The sequence below is a fragment of the Vombatus ursinus genome, unplaced genomic scaffold (assembly GCF_900497805.2).
Source record: "Vombatus ursinus unplaced genomic scaffold, bare-nosed wombat genome assembly UNPS02014772.1, whole genome shotgun sequence".
Classification (NCBI taxonomy): domain Eukaryota; kingdom Metazoa; phylum Chordata; class Mammalia; order Diprotodontia; family Vombatidae; genus Vombatus; species Vombatus ursinus.
The window spans coordinates 13,672,737-13,693,704 of record NW_020954550.1 but is presented as its reverse complement, the minus strand read 5'-3'; the positions used below and the strand labels follow the sequence as shown (position 1 = coordinate 13,693,704).

General features: G+C 35.1%; 1 protein-coding gene across 4 annotated transcripts in view; it reads left to right on the top strand.

Annotated features, from left to right (window-relative positions):
- Nucleotides 1–20,968, top strand: part of KIF2A (kinesin family member 2A) — a 102,097-nt gene that overhangs the window by 21,808 nt on the left and 59,321 nt on the right. For all 4 annotated transcript variants that reach the window (XM_027863460.1, XM_027863458.1, XM_027863457.1 and 1 more), the window contains 2 exons: nt 19,653–19,747; nt 20,468–20,587. In XM_027863460.1, coding sequence (XP_027719261.1) covers nt 19,653–19,747; nt 20,468–20,587 — 215 coding nt within the window. The remainder of the gene's footprint in view (nt 1–19,652; nt 19,748–20,467; nt 20,588–20,968) is intronic.

Sequence of the window (20,968 nt, the reverse complement as noted above, 5' to 3'; positions counted from 1 at the left end):
GGAGGATAGGGGAGGGAATACATATATGAAGATATACAAAAATATGAAATATGCAGTATAAATAAAAGCAGTTGAGGGAGGCATCAACAATGGGGGGGGGGGGAATTGGGAAAATCTTCTTGAAAGAAGTATCATTTTAGCTGAGCCTTGAAGCGGGCAAGGTATTCCAAGAGGTAAAGGTAAGGACAAAGAGCATTACAATGATGGGGATAGTCTTGTAAAGGCACAGGATGTGGGAGATAGAATGTTGTGTATAAGAAGTGGCATGATCACTTTGTTAGGAAATTGGTATAATCAGCCTAGGGAAGAAAAAAAAAAATCTGCTGTAGCCAGATAGTGAGGGATTTTCAGTGTCAGCCAGGAGTTTGTATTTTAAACCAGAGACAGTAAGGAGCCATTGTGAAGCTTCTTGAACAGGACAGTGACATGGGTAGATCTGTACTTTAGGAGTATCCATTTGGCAATTGTATAGAGACTGGTTTTGAGAGAGGGGAGGCTGAATGGAGGAAGATAAATTAGAAAATTATTGCAATAGAGGGGACAGGGGAAGGTAAAACTATATTGGAAAGTGTAATGGGGAATTAAGAAATGAGAGTAAAACCTTGGTAGCCTACTTGAAAATCTCTTCCAGTAGAGAATTGGAAACTGATGTCAAGTAATTTAACTAAATTATTTGAGCAAATGAGATAGGTATAACATTCATTTTTGAATTAACTGTGTACTAAGATTAGGATAGAGCAAAGGTGAAAGCAAATTAACCATATTAAAATATGGAATAAAAGAGAAAATGCTATGTACTAGTATAGAAGTTGTAACTTACCCTGTTTAAACAATTTTTTTTAACGAGAAACTAGCAAAAATGACTCACTTATGGTAAATTTTTTAGTTAACTTTAACCGACGTAAATTAGGAACCATGAGGAGTAGGCAGAAAGATCCCAGAAACTTAATCATTTTGACAAATAGACACAGTAGCACTGGCTAACATTGATTTAGATTACAAGATCATTTTCAGTATGTTACAGAGGAAGATAATGAAAGATGAATAGTGTCACCTGACCTAGGAACTAGAAATACTTTTTATTAGCTCAGTGCTTAGCCCATAGTAGGTACTTAATAAATACTGATTGATTGACTAGCTGTGTGACCATGGGCTGTTAACTTTGCAGAGCCTCAGTTTCCTCATCTTTAAAATGAAAGGGTTGGACTAGATGGCCTAGAAGGTCCCTCCCAGTTCTAAGTCTTTGAGCCAAAGGCCCTTTTTCCTTCTTTTTGTGTTCATTTCTACAGGTGATTTTATACAACTGACCACATCTTTTGATAACATGAATGATTAAGAGGTACAGTAGATATAGGATCAGAGTAACAAAATAAAACATGTAAAACCTTTCTTTTGGAATCTTACATTTTCAATATTAGGGAAACTGCAATTTCCTTACTGATAGGTTCTGACTAACTGTGCTGAACTTGATTGAGTCCTTCCAATTTCTTAATTTCCCTAGGGCACCAAAAAAACCCCAACAACAACAATAAAACCCTAGGAGCTTCAGCGTTAATGCTAGCTTGGAGATGACAGAGTGGCAGAAATAAATGATATGGGGAAATCATGACATAAGCTTCTAATCAGTCAAGTAGCACTTATTAAGCCGTTATTTATATTTTTGTTGTTGTTTTTCAATTAATGTCTGACTCTTCATGACCACATTTGGGATTTTTTTGACAGAGGTACTGGAGTGATTTATTTACCATTTCCTTCTCCATCTTACAGATGAGTAAATTGAGGCTTACAAGGTTAAGTGACTTGCCCACAGTGACACAGCTAGTCATTGTCTGAGGCTGGATTTGAATTTAGGTCTTCCTGACTCCAGGCCTGCTGCTCTATCCACTGAGTACTTAACTGCCCACATTGTGATAAATAGTTCTGAAAATCATCTAGAACCCTTGCAAGATCATAGTTTAGGTTCAGCATTGTCTTTATATTTTTATGTTAGGCTGAGCAAGTAGCAAGTTATTTGTCAGGCTATTGTCAGAGGCATTTATGACATTGTTCATGCCTATAGCATTCTTCAGAATATCCTTGTACAAGATAACACAGCTCTGAGGGAAATAGTACTATAAACCATCCTTTCTATGATCCTGGTGTTTCTCCTTTCACTGTTAAGTGAATCATTTGTAAGTTCACACAAAATAAATGTATGATGTCATTATGTACCATATACCATATACCTAGCCACTTAATACTTTGTCTCTTTTATTTGGTATGGTATTAAACATACATTATTTGATCGTGGCCTTTAAATATCCATTCCATTGCATCAATGCTTACTCAACCACATAAATATCATAAATGAACCCTACCATACCCTGATTTTGACTGCCAGAATGGCTTCTGCAGAACTACAAGCTCTGGACAATCAAAAGTACAGGCTTGGTAGACATACCATGATCCTTTAGAGAGGCAAGATAGTGTAATGTAGTGGAAAGAGTAGATTGGGATTGAGACCTAGATTCACATTTTTGCTCTGATAGTACTTCCTATACTATATAGTATACTAGCTATATATTGGACAAGCCAATTTATATCTCAACCTTAGTTTTCCCATCTGTAAAGTGGGATTAATATTCACACTAAATCCCTGGGTTCTGAAAAAAAAAAAGTGGCTTTATAAATAAGTGTCTATGAAGTGGGAGTTGCTGTTGCAATCTGGATAGTTCCTACTCTAGGTCAGAGTGACTGGAATTTTCAGGATTACTACACCTCAGATTTGTGTTGGGAACCAGGCAAGAGAATCTGCTTGAAATGAGGTTGAGAGTCATTGTAAGGGCTTAAAGGTAGTGAATGAATCTTAGGTTTTTCCAGTTCTTTGCCCAGGTATTACGTGCTAATCCTGGAGTGGCTGTTGTCATTTCTTCCTTGCAAAGTAGGGAGTAGTGGCTTACTGAGGTTTTGCAGAGTAGAATGCTCCATGGCTTGTCATAATTTAACTACTGACCAGTACCATCACCATTGTTTCCTCGATTTCCTTATCATGTCTAGTTGAACAAGCGTTTTGCAGACCTTAAAGAAACATATATTTTAGCTATTATATGTTGATCCTAGGAAAGAAACTGAGTTCATGAGAAAGAAGCAAGATGTTGGAGGACAGAGAGAGAGGATATGATCTTAATTGATTTGGATATTCCTTACTGCGTTATAGATTGTAACCCATCTCTGCATGCCCATAGTATGTAACTTTCATCCATATTCTTAGATAAGTTTTTTAGAAGGCATCCACCTAATATGTTGGGAGCATCTTTATTGCATTCTTGTGATATCACAGAGATGCCAGAGGAGCATGCAAGCTGTCCCATCAATTATTCCTGTATTTACATATCCATTTTATCTTGTTTGATCATATTTTTCTTTGATAATGGCATTTCTGCATAATTCTTTGTGTTGCAGCTGGTATATTTTAATTATTCACCTCTCTTTCATGTTAGGTGATTCTAAAATTCTGTGCTTCAGTGATTAGTGTTCTGTGACTTGAAAACCATACAGTGTCACTGAAAAGATATTGATGATAAAAGGTGGAAATTTGTTTCTGGAAGAAGTTCAGGGTCACTGAAAAAACCTTGATAATTTCTCAGCCCATTCTCCCCATTTTCATCTCAGGCTCATCTTATCCATTTACAGGATCTGTCTGAAATAGATATATTGATACAAGAGCTCTGTAAGTTACCTATTCACCTATCTGCATATCAAATAGGCATTCCTTATCTACTTAGTTTTTCCCATGTGGATGATTACGAATCTCATTTGGGAGGATCTGCCATGTGTGATCTAGGTTTTGGAACAATCAGCAAAGTGTCACCTACAAATAGCATCTGCAGGAACTCCTTTCCACTCCTTCTAAAGAGAGACTCATTCTTCAGTTTGGACTCTGTTGGGTACTCCTCCATGACTGACTAACACCTTTGGCAAGCATGCCTCCTCCTATTTTAAACCTCACTTGATAAAAATAGGAAGAGGGCTTTTGAGCAAAGTTATTTCTTTTGTATCAGAATCTTCTTTTTTTTTAAAAAATTAGTTTATTTTGATTTATTATCAATAATTACTTCCATATGCTTTTGAGTTTAAAATTTTTCTCCCCCTTCCTCCCCACCACCCTCCCCAAGATGGTGCACAGTCTGATATAGGCTATAATTTACATTCATATTAAACATATTTTAACATTAGTGATGTTGTAAGTAAAAATTAAAACCAGTAGGAGGAACCATCAGAAAGAGGAAACAAAACTCAACAGAAGAGAAAAAAAATAGCAATTCAACTTCCATAGTTCTCTCTTTGGATGTGGATAGCATTTTCCATCACAAGGTCTCTGGAGATGTCTTAGATCCTTGTATTGCCAGGAAGGGTTAAGTTTATCAATATTAGTCATCACACAACATGGCAGTTATGGTGTACAACATTCTCTTGGTTCTGCTCACTTCAGTCAGGGTCAGACCATACAAGTCTTTCCAGGTTTTTCTGAAGTTAGCCTGTTCATCATTTCTCATAGCACAATAGTATTCCATCACATTCATATACCACAACTTGCTCAGCCATTCCTCAATTGATGAGCATCCTCTCAATTTCAAATTCTTTGCCACCACAAAAAGAGCTGCCATGAATATTTTTGTACATGTAGGTCCTTTTACCGTTTGTGTGATCTCTTTGGGATATCGACCTAGTAATGGTATTGCTGGACCAAAGAGTATGCACATTTTTATAGCCCTTTGGGCATAGTTCCAAATTGCTCTCCAAAATGGTTGGATCATTTCACAACTCCACCAACAATGCATTAGTGTTCCAATTTTTCCACATCTTCTCCAACATTTCTCATTTTCCTGTTTTGTCATGTTGGCCATTTTGATAGGTGTGATGTGGTACCTCAGAGTTGTTTTTGAATCAGAATCTTCTGATGTTCTAATATGCATGGGGCGCAGCTTGGTGAAGGAGCACCTTTAACTTAGGATTTTGCTCTAAAATACTTGTGGTTTTTTTTAGTCACCATATTCACAGTAGATCTTGGAGTCTCTACATTTTTCACTTAATTGTATGGTGGTAAAGATATGGTCCATCATGGAATGTGGCTTGTGAATTCCTACTTTTCCACTTCTAATAGCCCTGTGTGTGTGTGTGTGTGTGTGTGTGTGTGTGTGTGTATTATAAAAACATTTATATAGCTAGGAAAATAGACATGGATGGGTATTTTTCTTTTTGGCCATTTTTGTTTTCTTCAGGGCCATTTCTGCTTCCTCAAGGAGCACATTAGGAACTGTGTAGTAAGAGTGGTGGTAGTATCATTGAAGGAGTATAGTTGGACAGAACTTTTACATATTTCACCCATCTATCTGTCTTTCTAGCTTTGTCTATAGTATAAGGTAATTTGACTTAATTAGGTTTCTTGCTAAGGTTTCTATAAACTTGTGTTTCTTTCCACTGCTTCTCATTGTCTTTAGCAGGCAATATTACTTAAAACCTTCCATCGTCCTTTTGTTCTCAACCTGTGTTGCCCTTGTTCAGTGAGATATGTCTCACTACTTGACAAGTATGGAAAGGCTCATAACCAGTAGGGTGACCACTCAGCAATGAATTTTTTGGCCATGGTAACCAGTGAAACAAATAAAGTATTTAAAGTGGCCCTTAACCCTGTGTAGCTTCCCCTCTGCTTCTTTAATGATGGTGGCAGAGTGGTGGGGAAAGGGTCAGAGATGTTAAGAGTTATACACATTAAACAGTCTATAAACTCTGTTAGTGCTACATATGTGAACTCTTCTTCCAGTGACTAACAAGTGAATGTACTGCTAGAGGAGATGAGTCATTGATCTTGACATTGTATGTATAAATGAAATCAGAAGGAAGTTGCAGATAAATGGAAGGTACTCCTTATGCAAAGAAAGGAGTCAGCAGAATTGGTTTTATTGAATATCCAAAAGCAACAAGAAACATTGTTTCATGAGATAAGTGGTCATCTCGTGTTGTAGTACTGATGATAAATATTTGCAAAAACACTACCATGAAAATAATTGCACCTTATTTATCAATACCAGTTGCTGAGGATGAAGTAGAAATAATGTAAATAAGACCCTCTAAATTAACATGCTGTCTGATACTGTGTCTCCAACAGGAAGATGAGAAAATATTGAGGATGGAGAGAAATAAGTAGAAAAGCTTGGTTCAGAAAGAAGGAGTAAGAGAAGTCAGAAACTCAGTAGATGTATGGAAGCTTCACACCTTTAATATCATGAGCACTTTTTTTTTTTTAAAGAAAAGAATTGATAAGTACAACAACTAAATACTAAATAGCAAAAATCTGTGTTTTGCAACTTTATACAGATACTGTGCACAAAACGGAATAGATTATGTTTAAATAGATAGAGGAAGACTTGTTAAAGAGTTCCTAAATCAACTACCTGTGTATAATCAGAGCAGAGATCAGAATTTATAGAAAAAAGTATATTAATAGAGAAATATATGGTGTGCACTTAGTGTTTCCAAATTCCCTACAGATATTATTAATCTTTAAGATTCAGGAAAATTCTGGAAATCATAAGTTAGTCTTTATTTTTTATCACATTTTATTTTCATGTTTTAAAATAATGAGTCACCCATAATAAAATAATACTGAATCATTTTTCTATGCTGAAGTTATACTCAAAGTCTCAGAGTTTTTTTAATATAAAAATATAATGAATGCATTACTTATTATTTTTGTGAATCAATAATGACAGTGATTTAAAATGACTTTTCCTATATCTTTTTATAAAATACTTCCAGCATTCTTCATAATCTTTACTCCTTAATGTGCCTATCTTTAAAAATGTTTAATAAATAAATATTACTTTTAATAGTATTTTAAGAGAACAGTAGCCTGTAGTAAATATTCAAACACTTGAAAATGACAGAGAATATTTTGGGTAGTATTTTAATAACATGGCATTCAGAGCTTCTAGGAAGGTTAACAGCACTATGGAGAGTCACATGTTGAAATTGCCAATTTAAGATTTTATTTTGCTTCCAAAGCTTGTTATTTCTTAGAATCATAGGATTTGTTTAAAATATTGTATGCATATAAACTTATTGTTTTATTTGCGAGAATAACTCACCATTTTCTGTAGACAGAGCTGTGAAGTTAAGATAAGCAAATCTAAATTAGATCATGACTCCTTCCTTCCTACCTGTTCTTAATTTCAAGTTGACATCAATAACATTTTTCTATTGATTGTTAACTTTGAATTCTTGCAGGAGAACCGTAGTACTTCTTGATTTTCTCAGCTGAATTTTCTCAGGATTTGGTGGGGAAGAGAGATATACACATTTCCCCAGAAATGCTGGGAAGGAATTTCCTTATGGAAGCACTATGTGCAGTTGAGATTCAATCTTGAATGTTATATCCAGGTAATTGTGGGCCACAGTTTTATCTGTGATAATGTTCCAGATTCAGTACAGCTTATTTAATTCTCAAGTATATTTTTATTTTGGTAATTATAATATGAGAACCTTTTATCTATCTTAGTTTGTGAAAGATGGCAAGCTTTTATTGTATCTGGTTATAGCCAGGAGATTGGGTCTTAGGTATTTTGTAGGTATTAAATTGTTACAGCCTGCAATGATATGTTGTACAGGTTTTTTTTCCCTCCTTTTTATCATTTCCATTTATGACTAGTGGTGATCAGCAAGTGTAGCTTGTTTAAGGATAATCCTTCTGTAATTTCTGGTGGTGATGACCTCATCATAAACCCCTTTGTCTCCATAAACGAATTCACATGACTCAACCGTTTGTCCAGTGATTGTTGACATTCTCTATCTGCGTTGGGTTCATGCAGATGTAGTTCATGAAGAGCTTTTTGATTCCACTTTTGGATCTTTGACCAATTTCATAGGCTCCATTTAGGAAAAGAAAAACAAAAAAAAAACAAACTACTTTTGGTTATGTTCAGTAAATCCAGTGGCATGTATCTAATATCAGCCTTTACAGAGGATTTTGTATCCATTATTTCATTTGAGCCTCACAAGAACCTTGTGAGGTAAGTTCTATAGGCATTATAATTTTATAATGTTAACTGTCTAGTAGTAATATAAAATTTAACAAGTCTATTTTTGTTGTTCAGTCGTTTTTCAGTTGTATCCAACTCTTCGTGACCCCATTTAGGGTTTTCTTGGCAAAGATACTTGAGTGATTTGCCATTTCCTTCTCCAGATTTTACACATGAAAAAAACTGAGACAAACAAAGTTAAGTGACTTTTCCCCAGGGTCACACAGCTAGTAGATGTCTGAGGCTAGATTTGAATTCAGATCTTCCTGACTCCAGGCCCAGTGCTCTATCCACTTCACCGTATAGCTATCTTTGAATAAGTCTATATTGAAATATAATACTATGCCCAATGATACCATTGTAATAGTGTTAGTATTCAACTTGATCATCAAACCTGGCTATTACAAACTTTGCTATTCATATCCCTGATAAAAATAAAAAGATATAGAACAGATCTAGCTGGTTCAAATTGAATCCCCACAAAACTCAAATAATCTACCATGTGTCCACTCAGTAGCAGAGTGGGGAAAGAATACATTTGGGAGGATAGAGAACACTTGGAAGTGGACTCTAAAATCCAATCCAAATGCTTGGTCTGAGGAGGTTAAAGAAGTATTCTACCAGCAAAAGATGGAAGCAGTAAGAAACAGTACATGATTGGCATCCTTAGAACCTAGGTCTCTTGATTCCAATTTAATGTTTCTGTAGCATTGTGGGGGGTTTTTTGTTTTTTGTTTGTTTGTTTGTTTGTTTGTTTTAAGTGATATAATGTAATGAGAGCACTATTAAGAGACAGTCAGAAGACATCCAGACTCAAGTCCTAAGCTTTGATCAAATGAGTACTTCTCTGAGCCTCAGTTGAATTTGTAAAATGCAATTAATAGTTGCACTATCTCACAGGGTAAGTGAGATAGGGATTAAAAAATTTACAGAGTACTATATAAATGTGTATTGCAGTTTTTCTTATTTATTCCTTCTACATTATACTTCCTCAATGTAATTAATAGTGTGTAGTACATCAAGTAGTATGGTGCTACTCGAATTCAGCTACTAGTGGAGTGAAAAGGGTGTTGAATTTAGTGTCAGAGGTCCTGAGTTCCAGCTGTCTCATTCTAGTAATATGGTCTTGGACAAATCACTTCACCATTCTGTGCCTAAGTTTTTTGTCTGTGAAATGTGGAAGTTGAACTAGATGACCTCTGAGTTTCCTTCCAGCCATAACTGTGATTCTAAGTATTTTTTTTTAAATAATTATTCCATGTCTGTCAGTCTTTGATCCAAAGACAGTGTTAAAATAATTTACTTTTAATCCATTTATACCAGTGTAAATATCTTCAGTCAAATAATACCTTTGTAAGTATATGTTTCTTCAGATCCTGACCCAGGAATTTATAATGTGGAATTTACCATATAATAATGTATGCCTAGTCTAGGTTAATAGTCTGATAAAAATTGGCTTCCCAGCATAACAACTCACCCCCAAATAAAATACCATTTCATTCTGATGAGGACCTTGCTCAAAATTACATGCCTACCCTAAACTTAGGATGAAACAGAATTCACATCCAGCCTTGCTAGAAAAATTGCTGGGATTTGGATTTTAGAATCACAATTTTTTTTTCTCATTGGAGCTAAATATTACTGACAAGCCTATTAAAAATACTGTTTCACTGTAGTCATTGAATAGTTCATGAATGTGAACACAGTATACCTGATGAAGTGTTGGTTTCCAAATTAATACTTCTGTTTTTTACCTCTCTTCTGGACTCCAGTAGTGCTAAGATTAGAACCGGAGAAGAAAGTCTCCAAGAACTAGATGGAGAACTCGACAGTGGATGTTTATGGCTTAAAATGTGTATAGCCATTAGGAACCAGGTGGCTAATTCTATTAAATTGATTTCAAGTTTTATCACTTCTCCCATGCCTAGAATTTTCTCTCCTTATTTCTTTCTCCTAACTTCCCTCCCCTACTAGTCTCCACTAAAGTCCCACCTTCTGAAAGAAACATTTCCTGATCCACTTTAAAACTAGTGCCTTCCCTCTGTTGAGTATCTGTAGGTTATCTTGTATTTATCTTGTTTATATGTATTTGTTTGCATGTTTTCCCCCATTAGACTGTGAGCACCTTGAGAGCAGACTGTCTTTTACCTTTTTTTATCCTCATTGCTTAGCACAGTGCCTAGCACATAGTTAATAAATGCTTGTTGACTGAGTTAATCTGAGTTTTGCCTAAAGGAGAAACCAGATTTAATGACTAGGAGAGTCATTGAAAGGGGGTAAGAAGTAAGAAGAATATCCATATTAGATCCATATAAGATTAGACTTCAGGAAGGTAAGACCCCTGTAAATTGAAGGGGATGCCCATCAATTGAGGAATGGCTGAACAAGTTGTGGTATATGAATGTAATGGAATACTATTGTTCCTTAAGAAATGATGAGCAGGCAGATTTCAGAAAAACCTGGAAAAACTTATATGAACTGATGCTGAGTGAAATGAGCAGAACCAGGAGAACATTGTCCATAATAACAGTAACATTGTGTGATATTGACTTTGTTAGACTTAGCTCTTCTCAGCAATGCAATGATCTAAGAGAATTCCAAAAGACTCCTGATGGAAAATGCTATCCACATCCAAAGAAAGAACTATGGAGTCTGATTATAGATTGAAGCATACTGTTTTCTCTCTTTTTCTTTTTTCCTGTTTTGTAATTTTCCCCTTTTGTTCTGATTCTTCTTTCACACCATGACTAATATGGCAATATATTTTATATGATTGTACATGTATAGCCTATATCAGATTGCATGCCGTTTTGTGTGTGAGTGGGGGAATTTAGACCTCAAAATCTTATGAAAGTGAATGTTGACACTAATAATAAATAAATTTTTAAAAAGATAAGATTTCTGTGCTTTTTTGTGTCTTATTTTATTTTATGCCATTAAGTTTTCTAGTAAGTTTACTAGCTCTGAAAGAATCATGGCTAGATTAAAGGGAAGGATATATTTGAACATATGGAGGTTTTCAATTTTTTTTAAAAATCCCAAATAAAATTAATCATAGAATAAGCTGAAGTAACATTACAAACTCATAAAAATTAGGCAAAAGCAACTTTCAAAAGTGGTTGTGAATGTGCCCATACCAGTATGGGTAAAGTATTTCTTCCAGAAGCCAGTATGGGACTAATATTTGCAAGAGAATAAAGTCTGAAGTGTCTGTAACACTGTAGAAGAGGAGCTTTGTTATTGTTCCATGGTAAAAGTTATTCCAGGTCTCCCAGGATCATAGATTTAGAGCTGAAGAGGAGCCTTAGAGATCATCTAATCCAAACTTCATTTTACAGAGGATGAAATTGAAGCCTAGGGCAGACAGTGACTTGCCCTAGACTAAGTTGTGAGTGGCAACTTGAAATCAGGCCTTTGAGGCCAGAATCTGGGCTTCTCCTCCTCCAGTCACACACCACAGTTTTACATAATTGGAGCTTCAGTTGGTGTGGTGGAAGGAAGGCCGAATTAAGAGTCAGGATGCCTGGACTTTAGTCCTAATTCTTTCTCTTCGACGTGTGTTAGCTATGTAATTGGAGATGATTGTGTTTATATTTCCTGTTTCAGGAATTATTGTGAAGGGAATTGTTTTTGTTAATCCTACAGTGATGTGTAAATGAATGCTGCATTATCTTGTTCTCATTTTTAATGGGGTTTACATAAAAATGGTCCTGAGAAAAGTAGCTATCCTGCTATTGCTCTTTTGCATTTAATATTTTATGGGGTTTTGTATGGATAGATAAAATAACTGCTTTTTGTGATTCAATTAAAATGTTCATCTTCTGGAGCTCCACTGAAAGCATCCTGTACAACTCCAGTAGTAGATAGGATGACACATACCTTGTCTTTTTCAGACACAGTTTTGAGTTTCTTTACTGAGTCTCAGAGTTTTAAAAGCTTTTTATTATGTTTAGCTTGAAGATTATATGATATGGTAACATTTATTAAAATGGTACTACTAGATGATTATGAGCAATGTTTTGGTCCGGGATAATGGTCCATTTCCAGACAAGTTAATTGTTTGAGTTCTCCCAAGATTTTTGAAGTTTGTATTTGTAGTACGGGGAATTGTTAACTGCCATTACTTGAAAGAGAGTGAGTTTCTTTCAATTTCTATTTTGTCTTCTGGTTATAGAATATCAGGGCAATTTTCCTTGATAATTTCTTGAAAGATGCTATCTAGGCTCTTTTTTTTTTTATCATGACTTTCAGGTAGTCCAATAATTTTAAAATTATCTCTCCTGGATCTGTTTTCCAGGTCAGTTGGTTTTCCAGTGAGATATTTCACATTTTTTTCCTATTTTTTCATTCTTTTGGTTTTGTTTTACAATGTCTTGATTTCTCATAAAGTCACTAGCTTCCATTTGCTCTATTCTGATTTTTAAAGAAGTATTTTCTTCAGTGAGCTTTTGGACTTCCTTTTCCATTTGGCCAATTCTACTTTTTAAGGTATTCTTCTCCTCATTGGCTTTTTGGACCTCTTTTGCCATTTGGGTTAGGCTATTTTTTAAGGTGTTATTTTCTTCAGTATTTTTTTGGGTCTTCTTTAGCAAGCTGTTGACTTATTTTTCATGGTTTTCTTGCATCACTCTCATTTCTCTTCCCAGTTTTTCCTCTACTTCTCTTACTTGCTCCTCAAAATCCATTTTGAGGTCTTCCATGGCCTAGGACCAATTCGTATTTTTCTTGGAGCTTTTGGATGTAGGAGCTTGGACTTTGTTGTCTTCTGGTTGTATGTTTTGATCTTCTTTGTCACCAAAGAAAGATTCTATGGTCTGACTTTTTTTTTGCACAGTTTGCTCATGATCCCAGCCAATTACTTCAGTTATAAACTCTTTGTTAAGGTAGGGGTCTGCTTCCATTATGGAGAATGTACTGTCCCAAGCTTTGGGGATTTTGTGCAGCTGTTTTCAGAGATACTTCTAGGGACCTGTAAATTTTTCATTCTTCAAAGGTGGTAAGATCAAGGGTGAGGTGTTTACTCCTTTCCTGGCCTGCTCTGGTCTATGAGTAACCGCAAGCACTGTTTTCTGCCTTGGAACTGTGAGGAGGATTCCCTGCCCTCTTTCACTACAAGCTCCACCATGCCAGCATTTCCTCCTTGTCCCAGGATTGCCACCTAGAACTGCAACCCAGATCCAAGCACAGGCAAAGCAAAAGAATCCTGTCTTAGCACCAGCAAAGAGATCCTTGCAGTCCCCCTCAGATCAGCCTACTCGATTCCCCTTCAGTCTGTGGGCTGAGAGCTCTGGAAGCAGCCATCGCCCCAGGGCTGCGCCAGGACTGGGGCTGGGACTGAGCTTCTGTCTCACCAGGGTCACAGACTTTTCCTACTGACCTTCTAAGTTGTCTTTGGCGTTTGTGGGTTGAGAAGTCTGGAAACCACCACAGCTGTCCATGATTCAGTCCTCTGAGGCCTGCCCCAGGTTTGCTGATGCCAGGCCCACGCTGAACTGCGCTCTTCTGTCATCCTGGCGCAACAGCTGGGTTTCAATCAACCATCCAGCTTGTCTTGGACTGGAAATTTATTTCACTCTGCCTTTTTGTGGGTTTTGCTGCTCTAGAATTTGTTTAGAGCAATTTTTTTTTACAGGTATTTGGAAGGGTTTGGGAGAGAGCTCAAGCAAGTCACTGCTTTCATTCCGCTTTCTTGGCTCAGCCCCCGGTAATGAGTTGCTATTGTATGCTACTAGCCTCCTAGGTATTTGCAAGGTGCTAAATTTTTTCAGCCTGAAGTGATGTGTTGCACAATTTCTTTCATTTTTTTGCATGATTTATCAATAACCATTCTATAATTTATGCTGGTAACCACCTAGTCCTGAATTGCTATCATAAAACCCTTTATTTCACAAACAAATCTGCAAATGTTATGTCATTCTTCTCATATTTTCAATGAAATTCAGATAGAAGCTGTCCTGGGTCAAGTTGCTATCCTCTTGTTACTGTTTTTGCATGTAATCTGTCAGCTGTTACACAGGTGGATGATAATAATGGAGATTGTCCTTGCCTTCTTCCTTTTAATCTTTCTTCCAATCTAGTCATTTCAGTGAGTCTCTTAAAGTAGTGGTAAAGTACAGAAAAATATTTGCCTTAAATATCAACCAAAACAAAAAGTCTTGATATTCAAAACATAAAGAGAGAGAGAGAGAGAGAGTGTGTGTGTGTGTGTGTGTGTGTGTGTATGTCTGTGTGCATGTACGTTAAACTAACCACCATTCCACAATATATACTTTGGCAAAGGAATCGATAGTTTTCTTTTTTTTTTTCTTTTTGGTAAGGCAATTGGGGTTAAATGACTTGTCCAGGGTCACACAACTAGGAAGTGTCAAGTGTCTGAGGCTGAATTTGAACTCGGGTCCTCCTGACTCCAGGACTGGTGCTCTATCCACTACACCACCTAGCCGCTCCTAGAATGGATAGTTTTCAAAATAAGAATTAGAAATTAAGTGATCACATGAGAACATTCTCTGAATCACTAACAATAAGAAATGCAAATTAAAACTACTCTGAGATTCATACAACGATGCAGGGGCCATGAAAAGACAGGCAACCTGACATACTGTTGGTGGATCTCTGGTAGTTCAACAGTTCTTGTTTTCAGTTTGGAATTATGCCAAAAAAAAAGTGACTATACTCTCCATGTCCTTTGACTCAGCACTCCATTACGGAGCATACATTCCAGCGAAGTAAAAAATAAAGATTCAATACTTGCTAAAACATTCATAGCACTTTTTTTGGTGGCAAAAAACTGAAAACAATAAATGACCATCATTTGGAGGCATGACTAGAAAAACTGTTATAATCTGAATACAATAGAATAATGTCCTAATAAGAACTAAGATATGAGGGTTTCTGAAAAACATGGGAAGATTAGGATGAATTGATGGAGAATGAAATAAGTCAGAACCAACAGGACAGTGTCTGCAGTGACTATAATGATATAAATTAAAACATATATAAAAGGAGGTTGAACTGTGAGTAATTGAAAGAATATTTAAAGTCCTAGAGACCAGAGGGAGTGAACTGCTAGAAAGAATTATGTATAAATTGTCAGATACGATCTCTATTAAATGTTTTTGCTGCTTAATGGTAATTGTCACAAAGGAAATTTCGCTTAGGGAAGTAGATGGGAAATGACTGGTGTAAAAAATTTAAAAATTATCATGAATTTGGCCCTTTTAAAAATTAAGTGTTTTATTGAAACTTAACATTGAGCATCAATTTAGCCAACTAAACTTGTTTACTGTTAACTACTTAGGTTAAAATTTATTTCAGTATACAATGAATATCATTTTTCTGTCATTCCTTCCAATTGGGATTCTTTATTTGTCCATTCTCATTCACTTTTCCTCATAAATGGTCATAGCATGTGACCCTCTGGTTCTTTTACACTTTGCATTATTTAATAAAGACTTTTTAAGATTTCTTTGAATTACTCTTCATTGTGTTATAGTGATACAATACTTCAGTTTATTTAACCATAACCCTGTAGTTAAAAATGTACACTTTCATTTCTTTTTTAATTTTCATATAATACTTTTATGAAAATCTGTACAGAGAACTTTTCTCTGTCTTTGATAACATTTTCTTTTTTTAATTATTTATTTTTAGTTTTCAGCATTCATTTCCATAAGATTTTGAGTTCTGAATTTCTCCTCTCCCTTCCCTTTCTCCTCCAAGACAGTATGCAATCTGATATAGGCTCTACATATACATTTATATTAAGCATATTTTCACATTAGTAATATTGTAAAGAAGAATTAGAACCAGTGGGAGGAACCACAAGAAGGAAGAAACCAAAAAAAAAGAGAGAACAAATAGTATGCTTCAATTTGCATTCAAACCCCATAGTTCTTTTTCTGGATGTGGATAGCATTTTCCATTGTAAGTCTTTTGAAGTTGTCTTAGTTGAAGTTGCATTGCTGAGAAGAACTAAGTCTATCAAAATTAGTCGTACTACAGTGTTGCTGTTACTGTGTACAATGTTCTGGTGCTGCTCACTTCACTCAGCATTAGTTCATGTAAGTCTTTTCAGGTTTTTCTGAAATTCACCTGCTCATTATTTCAACGAACAATAGTATTCCATTACATTCATATACCGCAACGTTCAGCCATTCCCCAATTGATGGGCACATTCCCTCAATTTCTAATTCTTAGCCACCACAAAAAGAGCTGCTATAAATATTTTTGTACATGTAGGTCCTTTTCCCGTTTTTATGATCTCTTTAGGATACAGACCTAGAAGTGGTATTGCTAGGTCAAAAGTATGCATAGATTTATAGCTTTTTGGGCATAGTTACAAATTGCTCTCCAGAATGGTTGGATCAGTTCATAGGTCTACCCACAATGTATTAGTGTTCCAATTTATCTGTTTTGTCATGTTGTCTAATCTGATAGGTGTGAAATGGTACCCCAGAGTTGTTTTAATTTGCATTTTTTTTAATGAATAATGATTTAGAGCATTTTTTCATAGGACTATAGATCTGCTAGATTAATTTCTAAGAAAACACAGCTTTGCTTGCCTTACTTTTCTTCTTAAAAACCTTTTTTTTTAAACCAGTATTTTCAGACTGCCAGTCCAAAGTTTTTCACATCTGTGAAACTTTACTATTCAAGGTCCTTAAGAAAAAGTTGACTCTTAACAGACAAGGTGAATCGTGCCATAATTTAATATGGTTAATTTGAACTGGCCCTAAGTCAATTCCTTGGGTTGTGGCACATTGTTTTATCAGTAGGTAGTAAATGTTCATCTCTTAGTGATATTATATAGTTATTTTAATTGTTGTAATCTTAGTTTTAAAGATTTGTTCTTTTGACCACCTCCACTTGAGCCCTTGTTAGGTGCACTAGAGGTGCTTGGAAGCTTTTTCACCTCTGGTCCTATGTGAGGCTGTCCTTCTATTGTCTGAGGTGAAAATAGGGTGGCTTTTTATGGCAGTTGGCCAGTAGGTGCTAAGTTTTTTTTTTTTTGTTACAGTTATTCATAGTCTCTATTAGTAGAAGTAGTACCAACACTAATGGAAATAACTAGTATTTTTAAATAGTGAAGTATTCTTTTTGATAACCTAACTATTAAGATATTAGGATGATTTTTAAGTGAGTAGGAAAAATTAATAATGGTCCTGGCTAAGTGTTATCAAAAAGATAGCATTGAATGAACAGGTTTGTCTACACATACGATGAAAATAAAGCAGAAGTTGATTCTTTGATGAGAAAGAAGGAAATGTTGGATATCATTCAGAGACACACTTACCTATTTAAAAAATCAGTTTATTGTTTGGTCTGCATCAGAAGAGAATGCATGATGTTTTATCTAATAATAATATGACATCAGCAAGTTCTTTCTCACTTTCGAAGAGAAGAATATTCTGAATTGAAAAATAAACCAATGTTTTTTCAAGCAAAAATTTCTTGAAATAAAATGCCAAAGAAGTTCTTTTAAAACATGGTTAATTAGCTGACAAATACTTTTGAAGATTTTACATATGATTTGCTTTTTGAGTTGTCAGCAAGAAGCCATTTTGACAGTATTAAAACCAAAGCAAAAAAATCTTGCTGTCACATCCTTACTAGCTCTTACAGTCAGATTTTTTATCTGTCTATTTATTTATTTTTAGTTTTCAACAGTCACTTTTATAAAATTTTGAGTTCTAAATTTTTCCCTTCCCCTTCCCCAAGACGGCATGCAATCTGATATAGGTTATACATACGTAATCATATTAAACATTTCCACGTTAGTCATGTTGTAAAAAAGAATCAGAACAAAAACCACAAGAAAGAAAAAACAAAACAAAAAAAGAGAAAATAGTATGCTTCGATCTGCATTCAGACTCCATAGTTCTTTTTTTGGATGTGGATAGTGTTTTCCGTCATTAGTCTTTTGGAATTGTCTTAGATCATTGCATTGCTGAGAGGAGCTAAGTCTATCATAGTTGATCATCACACAATGTTGCTGTTACAGTCAAATCTTTAAGGATAGAAAATTGTTAAGAAAAATAAAGCAATCCTACAGGTTATTGTCACTTTCTATAACTTCATTATATATGAATGTCCTTATTATGCAAAGTATCTTTGAAATTTCTTAATATGTATTTGTTTCATTTGAATGATAAAAGAAGTGAAAAAGATTTGGATAAAACATTTTACTCTATTAGTGTGTGTGTGTGTGTGTGTGTGTGTTTGTGTGTGTGTGTAAGAGTGAAGAGAAAGAGAGAAAACAGTTTTAGGTAAAGCTCCCTGTTTTGTGCCTTTTGTGATACTAGTTACAAAGGTCTTTGAACAAAATTAAGTGTTATATATTTTAAGGAATTGCATGTGATTTTGACATATATGCATGGGAGGAATCCTATTGGAGGAAAACCTTTAAAGGTTGTATTTTCCCTACCAAATACATTGTTATAGACTATTGTGAGTTTTTTGATTATTTATACCTTTCATTCATTTGTTATGACTATATAGTTGTGGTTTGCTCTATAATATCAATTGCAGATGCCTGCCAATCAGTTCCCTTCCCATATCTTTATCAGGGGTGGTATCGATATGTGTATTGATTAGTCTTATAAAAATTTTATAGTGATAGGAAAGTAGGTATATGAGTCAGCTATTGATAATTCCTTAGTTGCTCGGATGGGGGACCGGGTGTGGGGGGGGGGGGTAGATAATATCCAGGAATTTTTCCAAGTATTTGGTAGCTTTTCTTCCTTCAGATATCTTGAGAATTGATCCTACCACCATTACAATTCTCTAAATGAGATTCATGGATTAGGTGAGAGGTAGAACTGTGCCAGGGGTTCTGTTTCTTAACCTTTGGTAGTCTGGTAAAACCATATAAATCCTTCTCAGACTGTTTAAATTTGCAAAATGCATAGGATTACAAAGGAAATTAATGATATTAAAATGCATTAATCAGTATTTTTAAAAACAAGGTCATAGAGCCCTAGACCCCTGAACTAGAGTGTCTTTTAAATCTCATTCAGCTCTTAAGATTTATTCTGACTTTACTGTTTATTTTCTATGTGGCCTTGGGCAGTTAATAATTTTATTTGCCTGGGCTTCAGTTTTCTCCAGTGTAAAATATGTGGATTGGACTAAATTAGCTCCAACAAGGTCCCTCCCTAAGTCTAAATCCTATTATCTACTTTATACTGTTTATGCAGTTGCCATATTCTATAACTAGCATTTATTTGTGTAGAAGTCATCTCCCCTACTAGATTGTAAACTCCTTGATAGGTTTTTTTTATCTTTTTCCAGAAATTGATGCCTAATGTATGCTTGTTGACTGATTATTTATCTTTGTATTTTCCTTATGTACCTAGCACAATGCATTCTATATAATAGATGCTTAATGTTTATTAAATTGGTGAATGGTGAAGCCATGCTTGTTACTGATATTATCTGGTTGTTGCGTCAAAGATAGTTATTGTTCATTCCCAATTCATGCTAAACTAAAGATTGCCTCCTTATTTTTTTCAAACCCCTTCGTTAAAATACAGTATCACAAAAGGGTTAGTAACATGTTAATGGTATTTTATCCCATGTATCTTATTTCCCATTTAGGTCGAATACATCAAGCTATGGTAACATCTTTAAATGAAGATAACGAAAGTGTAACTGTTGAATGGATAGAAAATGGAGATACAAAAGGCAAAGAGGTACATACCATTACATTAAACTTCATTTATAGTTCTCTAATAATAATCATTTTTAAAAGCTGTAAGTATTTTTAGCTTTAATTCAACCATAATCTTTCTTGTGATTCTTCCAACTGTATGTTCTGGATTTTATTTACTAGAATTTTATTTGCTGCTACACTGATTTCCTAAGTATGAGTTCTCATAGAAAAACTGTTTGAAATGGGGTTAGTGAACTGATTTTTTAGAAGCTTCTTTTTGATCATTTTACTACAGTGGTGTTGCCTGTAAAAATAAATTAAAAAGCAAAATACTAATGCACCTTAGAGTATACATATTTTCAAATCTTTCCTGTAAAATTTTGAATTTTTGAGAATGTTTATTCTGAGGGAAGTATATTCTTACTCATATCTATGATTAGGTATATCACTAATTAGGTTTAAGTCAGATGAAAATGTCACTTTTTTCTAACCTATCTCATAAAAGTGAACTACAATTCTACTACAATAGTTACTATATAATTCTATTCTCTTTATGCTGGTAGCATATTCAAATAATCCAGGGAATTCAAAACCACAAATACTGTCAAAGGTAGCTTGTTACATGTATAAAAGACCATAATTTTTGGTGTTATGCCAATCCCAACTAAAATCACTAAGTTTATCTGTTTGTTTTCTTAATCCACATGAAAAGTGGCTTTAAGTATACTCCTGTCTAAGGCTATTTTCTTCTTATAAACAGATCGACTTGGAGAGCATCTTTTCACTTAACCCTGACCTTGCACCTGATGAAGAAATTGAACCTAGCCCAGAAACACCTCCACCTCCTACCCCTTCAGCCAAAGTAAACAAAATTGTGAAGGTTTGTAATTATCATTGAATGTTTAAGGAGTCACTTTTAGAATTTGTGATTCAGAAATGATGGTATATTAAGGCTGTGTTTTGGAAAATAACCAATTTCCACGCACCTCTGTGTGATTAAGGATATCTGGTTTTCAATTTGAGGAATCTTTAGAAAATACTTTAGAACTTCCTGTCTGATAAAGTGTTAGCTGCAAACTTAAGGCTTTTCGTAGTATGTGACCCTAAATTTTCTCATTTCAAAGCACATAGTTCCACTATCACCCTCTACAATAGCAGGTGACTTGCTAAGGGTCATATAGTAAATGTTTTAAGGATTCAAACTCAGGACTTCCTGACTCCTAGGACGGCACTTTATCCATTATGCCACTTAGCTGCTGTA